Genomic DNA, 17508 nt, shown 5'->3' with positions numbered 1-17508 from the left:
CAGTATTTTTGGTAGTGACTATATCCAGCTCCTCTTATGAATGTACATGAATAGTGACTATATCCCCATCCCTCTCAAACAAGACCCCATGTAAAAACTCCTGGAGGCTTATTCGAGAATTTAGGGTGATATCAAATTAACGCCCTTGGTTTCGACCACGTTTCAATTTTTCTAATACAACAGTTTCATGAATCGAAATTTCGTTTCCCGCACGCATTTTTTCTTGGAATTAGACCCGTCTACGATCCAATTCAATATCCTATACGAGGCCATCAAGTAATATTGCTCACGAGTCGAAAGCAAAGGAAAGTACCACAATCAGAAGAGATGTTCGGGACAACTTCAAGTGCATTTGGAGCCACATCAGCTGGTTCTAGTCTGTTTGGTTCAACTGCTACGAACGGTAACGAAAATATTCTTCAATCTTACAGCAAAATGGACTCAGTACAATGGGCCTACTGTCTTATGTCTGTCTGTCTCGCCTCGTTCCGGTCTGCAGAGTATGGCACTTTTCGACGAGATCTCCGGTGTGCACGAGCAAAAAGCCTGGTGTGCCGGTGTGCACCACCAAAAATGTCTGGTGTGCTGGTGTGCACCACCAAAAATGTCTGGTGTGCTGGTGTGCAGCGACTATTTTCCCCTGTTGTGGTTAAAATTTGTGAATTTGCATTTCACCGTAAAAATGCATGTGATGTATACTGTTGAAGATAGCGCAAGTTTTTATTTGTATATTTGTCAAGTAAGATTCATGATACCTCAAATTGCTCCTACAAAACTGTGCTTGTTTTTATCAGCTGACCTTTTCTATGGGACCACACCAAGCCACACCCATCTTAGTTGCCACACCCAAAAACACCTGGTGTGCAACAGGTTTTGCACAAAAATATCTCCGGTGTGCACATGCCATACTCTGCAGACTGGGCCTCGTTGCTGATTTCAATTTGGCGCCCTTAATATTCTCGGGAATTGACGTCCTAAAAAAGAACAGGAAATTATAGCAAATATTAGCTTACATGTTTTTGCAAACCTCCCTGTTTATAGCTAGTTTGGCACCCATTTTCTAAGATTTAACACCTGCAAGAGAACTGACTGTAATAGAGTGTATATATCATATACAACAAAAATGACAAGTTTTAGTATAGGAACTGGTTTGTGCTGGGCCAGCGCTATGGTGGTGCAGGGGGAGGGTTGTTAGTTAAATTTTCAGAAACTTTCAGGCTGCAGCGTATGGCAGTGTTTGACTAGATCTTGTGCACCTACAAACTATATGTGGTGCACTGGGAAATATTTTTTGCATCTTATGCTTGCAATGGTACAGGTTGTGTTGCAAAAAATAGTTTGAAAGCTGAGTATTTCATTTTTAAATAGCATCTGTATGCCTCGTAGTGAGGCTGTGCGCAGGGATGGAGTAATTAATCTAACTTTAAAGGATTTGAGGAAAAAATTATTGCACAAGGAACATGATCCCTGTGCATTCCCAAACTTTGCCATCTGGCACATGAAAATTTTCCACGTACAAACTCCCTTTTATTTTTCAAATGGCCTTCAAAGATTGGCTTTCATAACAGAGCTATAGAAGAGTTGGTTTATTGTTTCAATTGACCTTGGGGCACAGCACTAAACTGACCTTGTGCATTCCATTTTTTCTCCCTGCCAGATATTCCCACCATGCATATGGGCATGGCAGGATTCCTCATCTTGTTTTAGAATGTAAAAGTACCTGATTGGCTGAAAGATACCACACCTCTTTTTTCTCCTGCTCGATATTGGCAAAACATTGAACATGGTCTAACAATAAGCCTTCTTCCAGCAAAAAAGAGCTCTATTTCACCACTTTAGCATGCTTTAACATACTTTCTTAAACAATTTGGAGATAACACGAGATAGCAGAAACATTGTATAAGATATTTCCGCTACTTCGTAAAATCTTTAAATTTTCAGATACTTTAAACTTATTTTATTAAATTCAATAAACATTGCACTTTTCTAGAAAGCAAATTCTTCTTGATATTTTGCTGAGCTCGCTCTTACAAATGGCTATTCAACCTCCATAGTGCATTCCATTTTTTCTCCCTGCCAGATATTCCCACCATGCATATGGGCATGGCAGGATTCCTCATCAACGCCAGATTTAGCTGAGCTCTACAGGACAATCTAGACCACCAACATCACCCATGCTTTCCCAAATTCTGTGACCTTTTTCAAGTGAATGGTTCACAGATTTATTATTTCAGATTACAGCTTGTGTCCACGTCAGTGGGTGAAGGTGGCCTCCACCAACACCTGGACCCTAGTATAGACTTATTAGAGACAATTTTTACTCTTTTGTTAGCCTCTTTTGTTAGCCTTTTCTTATCCCTTGTTCATGATTAACACCGCTTCCACTCTGGCAATAGCCAACCTTTGCTTGGATTTGTTGAACCAAAATCAAATGCAACATTTTGTAGAAATCAACAAACTGGAGCGCTGGGTGGAAATGGTATTGATCCTACTCCTGAGTTAATTTTCCTTTTTTTAATGCTCCTTGAGTAAAAGCTCCAGATTGGTTGTATAGCCTTTAAGAGTTAACGATTGAAGATTGAAGATCGTTTTGCTGCTCTTCTCAATGTTTGTGTTGTTTGTTTGATCTAAAATTTTTTGAAGAGTGAGTTGTAAAGTAAACTTTGTCATCTGGCTGTCCAGCACAGAACAGATTGCAGTCAGTAAAATTCAACTAAATATCTCCATGCAGATATAACACAGAATTCAAAGAAATAATTTAACTTAACATTGACCAAACTGGTATAAAGCTGAAAAAGATGTAATAAAAACTTAATTTCATGGCTGTTGTTGAATTTAGTAGGAGTTGTCTAATTCACAAAGTTATTTAGTCATATTCAGTCCTTTTCGTTTAGCATGTGCAATCGCACCCGCACATGCCTACACTCCTGCAAGTTAAGTTTTCATCACACGTGCAAACAGATGTTTTTGCAGTTTTCTGTTAACAACAATTTCCCATGGTCTCGTGATTGTTTATCCTTTTCCCATTTTACTTGATTAGCACTTTTGACCACAATGTGATTTTTCCAAAATTCAGAAGTGATATTTGGCTTTTGACTTAATGCTCCTTTCCACTTAGTGTCTCGTCTTTCAGCTAAGTCGCCAGTAGCATGTTAAGTGTAATAACTGATTTCCAGACAAAACGTAATTGTGCCCTGAAAGCAAGTAGCTGTTGGAAACAGTTTTTATTTGCTCTTGTAACTTTGGAGAGTGACAACAACTTTTGAAAGATGGCTGCTAAGGGCAACAAAATCTGTTATGTATTGATTGAATTGTGTTTTGCTCTTGGCCGTATTCGAGTGGCTTTTACCTTTCTTGCTCCCTTTACCAATTTTATCAGGTTGGCACTTCAAATTTTCTTACAAGTGCGATCGCACACGCAAACTTGTTTACATCTGCAATTTGCCTCACACATGTAATTTTGCTCACAAAAAGGACTGCACATTAAACATTTTGCAAGCATTACTAACGGTATGCTTAAGATAGAATAGAACTGGCTGCTGGTTTCCATGACCATTCACCCCACACCAGTTTATTTTATTTAGGATCAAGATTCTGGGCCATGCCAGTACTGCCCGTCAGGACATAAAAACAATAAAATATCTGTCAAAAACCTTGTTATGAAAAATTGGGAAATGCTCTTTGCCAGCTTTCTCCAGCAGGAGGGCCTGTAGACAAAAAAGGATGGCTCACCCACTTTGTTGGCAAATGGACCTGATAACCCACTTGAGCTAGCAATAGGTGGATTTGCGATATTTGTGTTATGTTTGTTTGTGATATTTGTGTTATGTTGTGTTATGAATCAAAACTCTTCCACAAAGAGAACAGCCTCCTTGGTCTTGCAGGTCAAAAAAACCTAGTTAAAAATGCAATTCCGCTATCAGGTAGCATTTACTGGAAAACCAAGATTGTGCTAAAAGCTATAATGGCGACATGTTTCAGATTATTGGCAAAGTCCAATTGTCAATCCATCTAGCAGTTCTGGAATTGATCTACATAAATATGAAAAACTGCTTTTGTGTAGACGGAAGGAGTTCATTTTGACCTAAGGACTCCATTGGTAACTTTTTCAATAGGCAAGTTGTACTGATTGCGCAATTTCAACAGTCATGTGCTCGCATTTTTGATTGGCCTATTTTGATCCACAACTGGGTTATATATATTTCCTAGCGTAGAGTTTTTTGTGAGATGAAAAGCTTCAGTATTCTTATCTAATGCTTACTTTTTCATGCCATTTTCAAATATAAAGTTGTAGCAGTATTGAACGTTGTTGTACTGAAGTTGTATAAAGTTGTAAAATATAAAGTTGTACTGAACAAGCATAACTAGACTTTAAACATGTTTTTAATCTAAAAATTACTTCCTGTTATGTTAAGAGTAGGGACACAGATTTAGAGTGGTTCTTTCCTTACACTCAAGCAGCACAGAAAGTTTTCCATTTCTTAAAAATGCATATCGTGTCATGCAATTGCATCACATACAATATCTGAGAATAAAGGTATGGTCTGTGACCCAGGCTAGTGATTCCCTAAATGGATTGCTATAATTAAAATATTATTCTTGGGGCAACAAGACAAAATTTCTGATAAGAAAGTAATCTTTGGAAATGGCCAAGGCATGCTAAATTGTTTTTGTTTTAGAAGAAGGTGCGTGACAAAATGCTTAACTTGTCCTGTCTTGCATGTGCTGAGGAGTGGGTGTGCAATCACTCTCCTCAAACTGAGAGGCCTGATGAAAAAATGCTTACATTAGATATGAATATGATTGTTTTTGTTGACCATTGTGTAAGATCTTAAGTTGTTTTTGTCCTACAGGATCCTTATGTAGGATCTTGCATCAGATCCTACGCACACAGGATCTTGCAGGATTTTTTGTAGGACCCTGTAAGATTTTTCACCAGGGTTGTTATTGTTATTCACTGCCTACAATAGTATCCTTAAAAGAGCTTTATTTCCTATAGCTGCCAACCCAAATAAAGACTTGGAGGTCTCTCAGCCGGGAGATGATACAATTAGCTCAGTTCAATTCAGTCCAAAGGCAAATTTTCTTGTTGCTTCATCTTGGGACAACAATATAAGATGTTGGGAAATACAGCAAACTGGTCAAAGTGTAGCCAAAGCAATGCAGAGTCACACAAAGCCCATTCTGGATTCTTGTTGGCATGACGATGGTACCAAAGTTTTCACTGCTGGTGCCGATAACATGGCTAAAATGTGGGACTTGCAATCCAATCAAGCAACACAGGTACAAAGTGATTTTATAGGTATTCTTCTAGGAAATAACCGCAGTTTGCCTTTCTTTGGTTGGTTAGAACTTAACCATTTTCACATTCAAAGTTGTATGATGCAATTCCATGAAATTGAAAGAATAACTTCATGGTTTTTCATCTATGTAAAAATTTGTAGTAAAGTCAAAATCAAGAGAAATTGATCCATTTATTAGTTGAAGATATTGTCATTATTAAACTGTATATAGTACACACTTCTTATTTACAAGAAACTGTTTTGAAAGAAACTTGTACTAGGTTGACCAAAAATTTAAGAAACTTTAGAGCTAGGCACAAGAAAATTAGGAAATTGTGATAAAATTTCCATTTTAATAAAAAGGAGTCCAAAATATTTTATTTTGTTGCTTTTTCTTTGGAAAAGAAAGCATACTTTGCATTTTGATCTCCATTATTTGTTATTGTTATTTTCATGCCAATATATGTTTATATTCTTCCAAAAATGCTCAACTTCAAAACAATAAGGCAATTTTAGGTCCCAAAAATGAGAATGCCAAAATTAGGATGCCAAATCAAAAGACTTTAGTACCTAGTACTTAGTGCTTAGTGCTCATCCAAGTTTCTTAAAATCTTTTTTATAATGCAAAGGATTTTCTAATCACAATGCAACACATTTTGTCTATAAAAACAATTATACGAGTTAATACATCCCTGTTGTGTAAAGTCCCATCAAATTTACTAATTGTTATAAACGAATTACCGAGCCATTTGATTTATTAGGTAGAAACTGTTATTATAAAACGAAAGCATCTCTAGTGAACAATCAGGCTTCACTGTGAATGCGTCATGTCCTGAAGAATTCATAATCATCTTGATGCTTAATGATTGTGTTGGGGTTGATATACTCCTTTTCTGATCTATTGCTGTCAAGAGCGAGTTGGAATAGCCAATAGGAATACATCTCTAGTCAGAACGTAATGAGCTGTGCATGCACAGCGAGCCTTGATGCGGAGAGGAGGCGATGAAGAATTCATAATCATCTTGATGCTTAATGATTGTGTTGGGGTTGATATACTCCTTTTTTGATTTATTGCTGTCAAGAGCGAGTTGGAATAGCCAATAAGCATACATCTCTAGTCAGAACGTAATGAGCTGTGCATGCACAGCGAGCCTTGATGCGGAGAGGAGGCGATGAAGAATTCATAATCATCTTGATGCTTAATGATTGTGTTGGGGTTGATATACTCCTTTTTTGATCTATTGCTGTCAAGAGCGAGTTGGAATAGCCAATAAGCATACATCTCTAGTCAGAACGTAATGAGCTGTGCATGCACAGCGAGCCTTGATGCGGAGAGGAGGCGATGAAGAATTCATAATCATCTTGATGCTTAATGATTGTGTTGGGGTTGATAAACTCCTTTTTTGATTTATTGCTGTCAAGGGCGAGTTGGAATAGCCAATAAGCATACATCTCTAGTCAGAACGTAATGAGCTGTGCATGCACAGCGAGCCTTGATGCGGAGAGGAGGCGATGAAGAATTCATAATCATCTTGATGCTTAATGATTGTGTTAGGGTTGATATACTCCTTTTTTGATTTATTGCTGTCAAGAGCGAGTTGGAATAGCCAATAGGAATACATCTATAGTCAGAACGTAATGGGCTGTGCATGCACAGCGAGCCTTGATGCGGAGAGGAGGCGATGAAGAATTCATAATCATCTTGATGCTTAATGATTGTGTTGGGGTTGATAAACTCCTTTTTTGATTTATTGCTGTCAAGGGCGAGTTGGAATAGCCAATAGGAATACATCTATAGTCAGAACGTAATGGGCTGTGCATGCACAGCGAGCCTTGATGCGGAGAGGAGGCGATGAAGAATTCATAATCATCTTGATGCTTAATGATTGTGTTGGGGTTGATATACTCCTTTTTTGATCTATTGCTGTCAAGAGCGAGTTGGAATAGCCAATAAGCATACATCTCTAGTCAGAACGTAATGAGCTGTGCATGCACAGCGAGCCTTGATGCGGAGAGGAGGCGATGAAGAATTCATAATCATCTTGATGCTTAATGATTGTGTTGGGGTTGATAAACTCCTTTTTTGATTTATTGCTGTCAAGGGCGAGTTGGAATAGCCAATAAGCATACATCTCTAGTCAGAACGTAATGAGCTGTGCATGCACAGCGAGCCTTGATGCGGAGAGGAGGCGATGAAGAATTCATAATCATCTTGATGCTTAATGATTGTGTTGGGGTTGATATACTCCTTTTTTGATTTATTGCTGTCAAGAGCGAGTTGGAATAGCCAATAGGAATACATCTCTAGTCAGAACGTAATGAGCTGTGCATGCACAGCGAGCCTTGATGCGGAGAGGAGGCGATGAAGAATTCATAATCATCTTGATGCTTAATGATTGTGTTGGGGTTGATATACTCCTTTTTTGATTTATTGCTGTCAAGAGCGAGTTGGAATAGCCAATAGGAATACATCTCTAGTCAGAACGTAATGAGCTGTGCATGCACAGCGAGCCTTGATGCGGAGAGGAGGCGATGAAGAATTCATAATCATCTTGATGCTTAATGATTGTGTTGGGGTTGATATACTCCTTTTTTGATCTATTGCTGTCAAGAGCGAGTTGGAATAGCCAATAGGAATACATCTCTAGTCAGAACGTAATGAGCTGTGCATGCACAGCGAGCCTTGATGCGGAGAGGAGGCGATGAAGAATTCATAATCATCTTGATGCTTAATGATTGTGTTGGGGTTGATATACTCCTTTTTTGATCTATTGCTGTCAAGAGCGAGTTGGAATAGCCAATAAGCATACATCTCTAGTCAGAACGTAATGAGCTGTGCATGCACAGCGAGCCTCGATGCGGAGAGGAGGCGATGAAGAATTCATAATCATCTTGATGCTTAATGATTGTGTTGGGGTTGATATACTCCTTTTTTAATTTATTGCTGTCAAGAGCGAGTTGGAATAGCCAATAAGCATACATCTCTAGTCAGAACGTAATGAGCTGTGCATGCACAGCGAGCCTTGATGCGGAGAGGAGGCGATGAAGAATTCATAATCATCTTGATGCTTAATGATTGTGTTGGGGTTGATAAACTCCTTTTTTGATCTATTGCTGTCAAGAGCGAGTTGGAATAGCCAATAAGCATACATCTCTAGTCAGAACGTAATGAGCTGTGCATGCACAGCGAGCCTTGATGCGGAGAGGAGGCGATGAAGAATTCATAATCATCTTGATGCTTAATGATTGTGTTGGGGTTGATATACTCCTTTTTTGATCTATTGCTGTCAAGAGCGAGTTGGAATAGCCAATAGGAATACATCTCTAGTCAGAACGTAATGAGCTGTGCATGCACAGCTAGCCTCGATGCGGAGAGGAGGCGATGAAGAATTCATAATCATCTTGATGCTTAATGGTTGTGTTGGGGTTGATATACTCCTTTTTTGATCTATTGCTGTCAAGAGCGAGTTGGAATAGCCAATAAGCATACATCTCTAGTCAGAACGTAATGAGCTGTGCATGCACAGCGAGCCTTGATGCGGAGAGGAGGCGATGAAGAATTCATAATCATCTTGATGCTTAATGATTGTGTTGGGGTTGATAAACTCCTTTTTTGATTTATTGCTGTCAAGGGCGAGTTGGAATAGCCAATAAGCATACATCTCTAGTCAGAACGTAATGAGCTGTGCATGCACAGCGAGCCTTGATGCGGAGAGGAGGCGATGAAGAATTCATAATCATCTTGATGCTTAATGATTGTGTTAGGGTTGATATACTCCTTTTTTGATTTATTGCTGTCAAGAGCGAGTTGGAATAGCCAATAGGAATACATCTATAGTCAGAACGTAATGGGCTGTGCATGCACAGCGAGCCTTGATGCGGAGAGGAGGCGATGAAGAATTCATAATCATCTTGATGCTTAATGATTGTGTTGGGGTTGATAAACTCCTTTTTTGATTTATTGCTGTCAAGGGCGAGTTGGAATAGCCAATAGGAATACATCTATAGTCAGAACGTAATGGGCTGTGCATGCACAGCGAGCCTTGATGCGGAGAGGAGGCGATGAAGAATTCATAATCATCTTGATGCTTAATGATTGTGTTAGGGTTGATATACTCCTTTTTTGATTTATTGCTGTCAAGAGCGAGTTGGAATAGCCAATAGGAATACATCTATAGTCAGAACGTAATGGGCTGTGCATGCACAGCGAGCCTTGATGCGGAGAGGAGGCGATGAAGAATTCATAATCATCTTGATGCTTAATGATTGTGTTAGGGTTGATATACTCCTTTTTTGATTTATTGCTGTCAAGAGCGAGTTGGAATAGCCAATAGGAATACATCTATAGTCAGAACGTAATGAGCTGTGCATGCACAGCGAGCCTTGATGCGGAGAGGAGGCGATGAAGAATTCATAATCATCTTGATGCTTAATGATTGTGTTGAGGTTGATGTACTCCTTTTTTGATCTATTGCTGTCAAGAGCGAATTGGAATAGCCAATAGGAATACATCTCTAGTCAGAACGTAATGAGCTGTGCATGCACAGCGAGCCTTGATGCGGAGAGGAGGCGATGAAGAATTCATAATCATCTTGATGCTTAATGATTGTGTTGAGGTTGATGTACTCCTTTTTTGATCTATTGCTGTCAAGAGCGAATTGGAATAGCCAATAAGCATACATCTCTAGTCAGAACGTAATGAGCTGTGCATGCACAGCGAGCCTTGATGCGGAGAGGAGGCGATGAAGAATTCATAATCATCTTGATGCTTAATGATTGTGTTGAGGTTGATGTACTCCTTTTTTGATCTATTGCTGTCAAGAGCGAATTGGAATAGCCAATAAGCATACATCTCTAGTCAGAACGTAATGAGCTGTGCATGCACAGCGAGCCTCGATGCGGAGAGGAGGCGATGAAGAATTCATAATCATCTTGATGCTTAATGATTGTGTTGGGGTTGATATACTCCTTTTTTGATTTATTGCTGTCAAGAGCGAGTTGGAATAGCCAATAGGAATACATCTATAGTCAGAACGTAATGAGCTGTGCATGCACAGCGAGCCTTGATGCGGAGAGGAGGCGATGAAGAATTCATAATCATCTTGATGCTTAATGATTGTGTTGGGGTTGATATACTCCTTTTTTGATTTATTGCTGTCAAGAGCGAGTTGGAATAGCCAATAGGAATACATCTCTAGTCAGAACGTAATGAGCTGTGCATGCACAGCGAGCCTTGATGCGGAGAGGAGGCGATGAAGAATTCATAATCATCTTGATGCTTAATGATTGTGTTGGGGTTGATATACTCCTTTTTTGATTTATTGCTGTCAAGAGCGAGTTGGAATAGCCAATAGGAATACATCTCTAGTCAGAACGTAATGAGCTGTGCATGCACAGCGAGCCTCGATGCGGAGAGGAGGCGATGAAGAATTCATAATCATCTTGATGCTTAATGATTGTGTTGGGGTTGATATACTCCTTTTTTGATCTATTGCTGTCAAGAGCGAGTTGGAATTGCCAATAGGAATACATCTCTAGTCAGAACGTAATGAGCTGTGCATGCACAGCTAGCCTCGATGCGGAGAGGAGGCGATGAAGAATTCATAATCATCTTGATGCTTAATGGTTGTGTTGGGGTTGATATACTCCTTTTTTGATTTATTGCTGTCAAGAGCGAGTTGGAATAGCCAATAGGAATACATCTCTAGTCAGAACGTAATGAGCTGTGCATGCACAGCTAGCCTCGATGCGGAGAGGAGGCGATGAAGAATTCATAATCATCTTGATGCTTAATGATTGTGTTGGGGTTGATATACTCCTTTTTTGATTTATTGCTGTCAAGAGCGAGTTGGAATAGCCAATAGGAATACATCTATAGTCAGAACGTAATGAGCTGTGCATGCACAGCTAGCCTCAATGCGGAGAGAAGGCGATGAAGAATTCATAACCATCTTTATGCTTGTCGATTGCGTGAATAGCACAACGTTCTGTTGCTGTTTTTTCCGAAAAAGAACTGTTTAGTTCGATAGTCAGCAATGAAACAGATATAAACAAAAGGAGAGCTTATTAGAGGGAGCAAAGAACAAGAGAGATTACCCTCTGATCTTGCCATTAGATTAGTCTAACTTTGTGGAAGGAGGAAATGGCATAGTGAACTGTCTTCTAGCTTTTCTATGCAAGTGACCCACGTGCCTCAAACATAGTACCTTTAATCGTTTATTCCGTCAAGGAATTCAAAGTTTCTATTATGTGTTTCAAGTTGGCACAAAAGTGCTATAGCATGAGACACTCTGCATATTTATATCTCGTATGTACTCATTCTATCTGCGCGGTATGTAAAATATTTAATTACTTTGTTCGCTAACAAAAAACCATTGGTGGTTTATTTTACAAACTTCTTCGTTTTCAATTCAGGTTGCTCAACACGATGCACCTATCAAAACTTGTCATTGGATACAAGCTCCAAATTATCAATGCCTTATGACCGGAAGTTGGGACAAGTCTTTGAGATTTTGGGATCTCCGACAGCCAACACCAGTTTTATCCCTTGATTTGAAAGAAAGATGTTACTCTGCTGATGTAGTTTATCCTATGGGAGTTGTTACAACGGCACAGAAAGGAATCATTGTCTATCAGCTCGAAAACACTCCTTCAGAATTTAAGCGTATTGAATCCCCTTTAAAGTATCAACATAGGTGTATATCGATCTTCCGAGACAAGAAAAATGCACCCACTGGTTTTGCACTAGGCTCCGTTGAAGGGCGAGTTGCCATTCAATACATCAACCCGCAGAACCCGCGTGACAACTTCACGTTCAAGTGTCATCGCACAGATGTGACAACTACGGCCCAGACGCAAGACATATTTGCTGTAAACGACATCGCGTTTAACCCACAACATGGTACCTTGGCAACGGTTGGCTCAGATGGCAGGTTCAGTTTCTGGGACAAAGATGCAAGGACAAAATTGAAAACATCAGAACAATGTCAACAGCCAATCACTTGTTGTGGATTCAATTCCACTGGGGATATATTTGTTTATGCTGTTGGTTATGATTGGGCAAAAGGCCACGAGTATTTCAATCCGCAGACAAAACCTGTAATCTATCTAAGAAAATGTTCGGATGAACTAAAACCTCGAAATAAGAAGTAGGCTTTCGCATAATGGTTTGAATCTGATTTTGTCTGGACAGATTTATTGTAACCGTAAGCCTTAGAGACATTTTGATAGAACTTAGTAGTCGAATTCTTCTGTCATCAGTGGAAATTCAACTTAGTTCTTGGGACGTAACTTGTTATAAAAATGCCAAAGAATACAGAATGTAAACAGTTTTGATCGTGTTATTTTCAGACATCGCTGCCATAAATATTACGTCAACAATATGCTCTTCAATCAGTGAATGAAATATTGTTCGTTTCTTGAATGCTTTATTCTAGCCGCTGTTTTAGTCAACCATGATTAATTTTTCATACCTGTTTTCGTAGCTATTTGATTTGTCCAATTGCAGTACCTGTTTGTTGTTATAGAGCTTGAATCCTAGGCCCTAAGCTGACGTATTTTGATGCAAAAGGTGTACGTTGCACGTATCATTCATAATCCTTGCTGTTAATCTAGTTTTATTGAAAATTTTCGTGGCAAACTTTAGAAGTTTTAATTAACCAAATCTTTGCTCATACCGACCAGTAGACAATTGTAACCATAAGCAAAGAACATGCCTGGAAGGAACATTGCAAGGACAGGAACAATACTGAAAATATTTCCTGCTTTGCTTAAAACCACTAATCCAGGAACAGATGCTATCCACACTGGATCCTGGTAATGTGAGTATAAATGTTGTTGTCAAGCACATTTTAAGATAAGTATTTCAGTAGTAGCTTAATACCGATGCATAATTTTGTAAAACGATTATTGAACAGGTTCATACTATCATTCGATAACCAAGTTGGCTTGTTTGTTTGAATATTATTCCCTTTGGTAAATATTGTTATTCTTTTTCGTATACACTACCGCTTTTTGTGGGTTAGTAAACTACGCTGCCTCTATCTGGTGAGTTAAAAAGCCACGTCTCACTTCATATCCGTCAGCTTATTTGTCAACGTCACGAGTATGGTTTGAATTTAAAGAAAAGAGGGTCAAATTGTCGATCCTCAATATTCTTCTAAAATTCATCCTTATCAAAAATTGTGTAATGGGGGCAGAAATAGAAGCTTAGAAAGCAGTGCTTCCTCCTTTCTCAGACCGAGCAAATCTGATATTCGCAGGGAATTTTCAAGGTAAATTAATTTTCTAAAGAATTCCTGAGTGAGTTCTGTAATTATGGTGTTTGCTGTTTTTAATGCGATATCTGGATTAATACACTGTTAGTTAAAAACAACAGCTAAGTCCCATCTACTACTAATATAGAAGAATAAAGCTCAGACTACTTTATTTTTTTGGGTTAGGTTTCACTGCTTTCAAAATATATGAAAAGATGTTAGAAGCCAATCAGATTATTTGTTCACATCGACAGTGCCTGAATGACAGTATAAGTTCAATGAGAAAGCACACTGGCACTTCATACTGAATTGAAAACTTTCGATCAACTGTTTTCATGTTCACTAGATTCCCTCCCTAAATCTTGTGTTAAAAACTTAAGGACATTAGAAACTTCTCTGTCTTACATTTCAATAAGTTTTCTCGTCTACTTTTCCTTGACAATTATTAATGCTAAATAACTCATAATGCAGCCATTTGTGTCTACCAATACAAATATTGCTTCCAAATTCCAAAAATAATTATTGTTGAATTTGACTAAAAATTTAGAAATATATTTGAGAATGAAGAGCATAGTTTAAGGACATTGCACTTTGATTTGTCGAAAAATTGTATTAAGATTCTTATAGTTTTTATTTCAAACTGTGGTGTTCAATCACAGATACTCGGACTTTCACTAAGTGGGAGAGACCAGAGAACAGAAAACGCCTTAACCTGCCTCCGGATGAATTTTCCCTGGTATGTATCTTTTAAGTAAGGGTTCCTCTAAAGGGAAATTAAGTAAATCATCTTTGCCTTTCTCATTTTGTCAAGAAAAAGAAAAGTTCAATTCAAGCACAAGTAAATTTTCTCACTTTATATACTCTTGTGAGGTTATCAATGACCTTGCTTAAAACTACATCATCTTTGGAAAATTAACTTCCGGCCCAGAGCCGTGAAGCCGTAATTTTGTCTGGACTCTGGGAGAGACTTTAATTCCAAAGGGTTTTCCTACCTTATCCAAGTCAAAAGTAGCCTGCATGCAAACTTTACTTTCCGTTGCGAAGGAGAGCCAGGACGGAACTTGGTTCTCCTTCGCAACAGAAAGTAAAGTCTGCACGCAGGCTAAGTCAAAAGTCGTACCCCAATTAAGTCGGACATTCCTTACGCCCTTGAAGGTTCGACTTGACGGAATTCAACTGTAATGAATGACAAAATGCAGACAAAATGGCATCCATTTATTTAAATTTTCCTCACGACAGTACTGACATAGATCTTCCAAATCATATTAGATTGTCTACTGTTCGTTAATCTTTTATTCAATTGTTTCTATAAACTATGTTTCTAAATAAAGTTTAGCTTATATGATACCATTTGATCATTAAATTATGCCTTCTCTTAGAATGAAGTCAACCTTCGGAATAACTCATACTTCGGCGATGTCAATCATAAGGAATCTGGTGTTGATGGTTCTGATTCTTGCTGCAGTTGGGATTTATTTTGTTTTCGTGATCCATTTGCGCAACGTCAATTTAACACTGTCAAGCACATCTCACGGAAAGAGGTTGCCTAAAAGTCGTCGTGTCATAGTGCTTATTTCACAGCCTCGATCTGGCTCCACTTTTCTCGGGAGAGTTATCAACATGTATGAGGAAATGTTGTACGTATATGAGCCTCTTCAAGCTGTCTTGAAACTGAATGAAGTGACAAATAAATCAACTAAAGCAACCAGAAAGTACACAGAGGTAGCTACGTCGTTTTTAAAAGAACTTTTCGGCTGTAAATTTTCATCAACAAAAGAGGATTGGTTGCGTAAAGTTTTCAGTTCACCAATGAATTTTGAAAGTTCTTTCTCCCAGCTCTGCCGAACAATAACCGTTAAAAATGCGCGATTGTGCAGCGAACCAAAAACAACAATCTTCCACAGCCTGTGTAGAAAGTGTAAAACGTTATTTGTGAAGTTACTGGAACATCGTCTCCCAACACCGACAGACCAGCTTTTCCAAATAACTCCTGCAACAACAGAGATGCATGTGGTATATTTGACGAGAGACCCAAGAGCGTCCTTCTGGTCGTTATTAAATAAAGGTTGGGTGAGTGACAGGCTTGAGGGATATTTCGAGAACTATATATCTGAGAGGTGCCGAGAATCACTCCTAAACATAAGGCGAATTGCTGTAGGAAAAAGAAAAATAATCATTTTGCGGTATGAGGATTTTCTGCATTCTCCTTTAGCCATGGTAAGGAAATTATCAAACTTTCTTGGAGAGCAAATGAACTTGGAATTTCAAGAAAATTACTTGCAGTTAATTCACAAAGATGAACGGCGCTGCTCAAAAAACGGAACATATATAAACCCGACTGTAACAAGACCCAACTGGCGCACTGAAGCAAATTCAAATTTTGTACGCATTGTCGAAAAGCATTGCAAAGAGGTTATGGATATTCTTGGGTATAGAAACGTGAAAAACACAGTGTATAGCAATTGTAATAATGAATACCTCGTGGAGTTAGAGGATGTTCCTTTGCTCGCACGATTCAATTACAAAGAAGATATCTATTGATTTGTTTGTTTTGAATGTACTTTTTCAGAAATTATAAACCACTCGTAGTTGCAAAGTGATGACGTCATACTAATATGTTTAATGAACTTTTTGATTTTGGTCAAATTAGTAGACAGGTTCGTCCCTAGCTATTGTGGTCAGGGTAGGGGACGGGGATGCTCCGACCCTATTTCCTGACAAAATTGGTGAACCATATTGCCAACAATATTGCGTATGAAACAACCTGTACTGTAAAGGAACTTATTGTTAACTCAAAAATGCGCCTATCCATTAATTTGGTAAACTCGTGTCACCATTCAATAAAATTTGCAACAGGGCTTTATTTATCCATAGGGTCGCAATAGAGTGTACATTCCAGCGAGGAGCTCAGTTCTTTGAACCCAGAAAAAGGGCAAAGCAGCATAAAGTGCTCCGTATCCTCAATCTAGGGCACATCTGGTTTGTTGTGTCTCTAAAGTTGTGTTGAAATTTGTTAAAATTTTGCTCGCTTTGGCTAACTCTGAGCTGAGGCCCTTCGGATCATGAATCCCAAATACAGATTTTTTGGAAGGGCGTATCATGGTTAGTCGTTTTTCCTTAAAAAAAGCCACAACAAGAAGAAAGAAGGAAGATTGATATTTTTTCTGTCCTAGCTCGTATTTGACCGATTGCATCAAGTTTTCGAATTGAATATTGGAACTGTTTAAGTTATGATATTGGATCTTTTCTGTAGTCCGGGGTAAAATTATTTACAATTCTGTGAAATAGGGTTAGGCATCTACCACGTCTTTGGAGGCTTAGAGATTCCCACCCGAGATCAAGGTACAGCTTATCTCGAGACGTTTCCCTCCAAGCTCCCGTTACAGTTAAGCTGAGAAGCATAGAACAGCTTCTAGCTTCTCCATTAAACTTGAAACAGTCATACTAACAGTAGAGTCACATATTTTTGGTAGATTATGGTAAATTACATCTCTGTAACCTAAGAGGGATCGAATATAGAGCTTGTTTTGTTCATTTAAAGCTTGTATATATCATTTTCTCAAACTTTAGTGGAAAAGACTCATAGATTTCCTTTCTTACTTTTTAAAGCAAACGGCCCTGGTGGGGATCCCCACTTTGCCACCCAGTTCAGACCTCGCCTGGCAGCAACTATCTTTATTATCATTTTTTACAGAGGCTCAACAAGTACTTTGTTAGACAAGTAGTTGTGTCTTATGCAATCACCATCATAGGCTAAATTAACCTCTTGCTAATAACAATTTTAGTAACAGCATTGCCTCATTCTTGATTGATGGTGTAGCTGGGTACATGGACGGTTTTTAATCCATTAAAGTTAATTTCTAGTCTCTTCATGCAAAATTTCTTCCTTAAATATAATCTCTTCCCACCTTTTACCTATACTGTATGTTTAAAAATCTAGCCACTTTTTACATAGATGTAAATTTCCGACA

The 17508-nt window shown here is 38.6% G+C and overlaps 2 protein-coding genes across 3 annotated transcripts; both read left to right on the top strand.

Annotated features, from left to right (window-relative positions):
* Positions 1 to 181: 181 nt before the first annotated feature.
* Positions 182 to 13261, top strand: LOC135689671 (mRNA export factor). Its single transcript, XM_065207020.2, has 3 exons — positions 182 to 403; positions 5000 to 5283; positions 11697 to 13261. Exons 1-3 carry the CDS (start codon positions 328 to 330, stop codon positions 12432 to 12434), a joined length of 1098 nt encoding a protein of 365 aa, XP_065063092.1. The 5' UTR covers positions 182 to 327; the 3' UTR covers positions 12435 to 13261.
* Positions 12962 to 17077, top strand: LOC135689533 (carbohydrate sulfotransferase 1). Of its 2 annotated transcripts, XM_065206904.1 has the most exons (3): positions 12962 to 13102; positions 14197 to 14273; positions 14917 to 17077. In XM_065206904.1, exon 3 carries the CDS (start codon positions 14918 to 14920, stop codon positions 16076 to 16078), a length of 1161 nt encoding a protein of 386 aa, XP_065062976.1. In that variant the 5' UTR covers positions 12962 to 13102; positions 14197 to 14273; position 14917; the 3' UTR covers positions 16079 to 17077. The 2 variants fall into 2 exon arrangements, with proteins under 2 accessions (XP_065062976.1, XP_065062893.1); XM_065206821.2 differs by lacking the exon at positions 14197 to 14273 and having other exon boundaries at positions 12968 to 13102.
* Positions 17078 to 17508: the final 431 nt, after the last annotated feature.

This window comes from Rhopilema esculentum, chromosome 17 (genome assembly GCF_057945365.1).
Source record: "Rhopilema esculentum isolate cy_ngs chromosome 17, ASM5794536v1, whole genome shotgun sequence".
In the NCBI taxonomy this organism is placed as follows: Eukaryota; Metazoa; Cnidaria; class Scyphozoa; order Rhizostomeae; family Rhizostomatidae; genus Rhopilema; species Rhopilema esculentum.
This window is presented reverse-complemented; position numbering and strand designations above follow the sequence as displayed.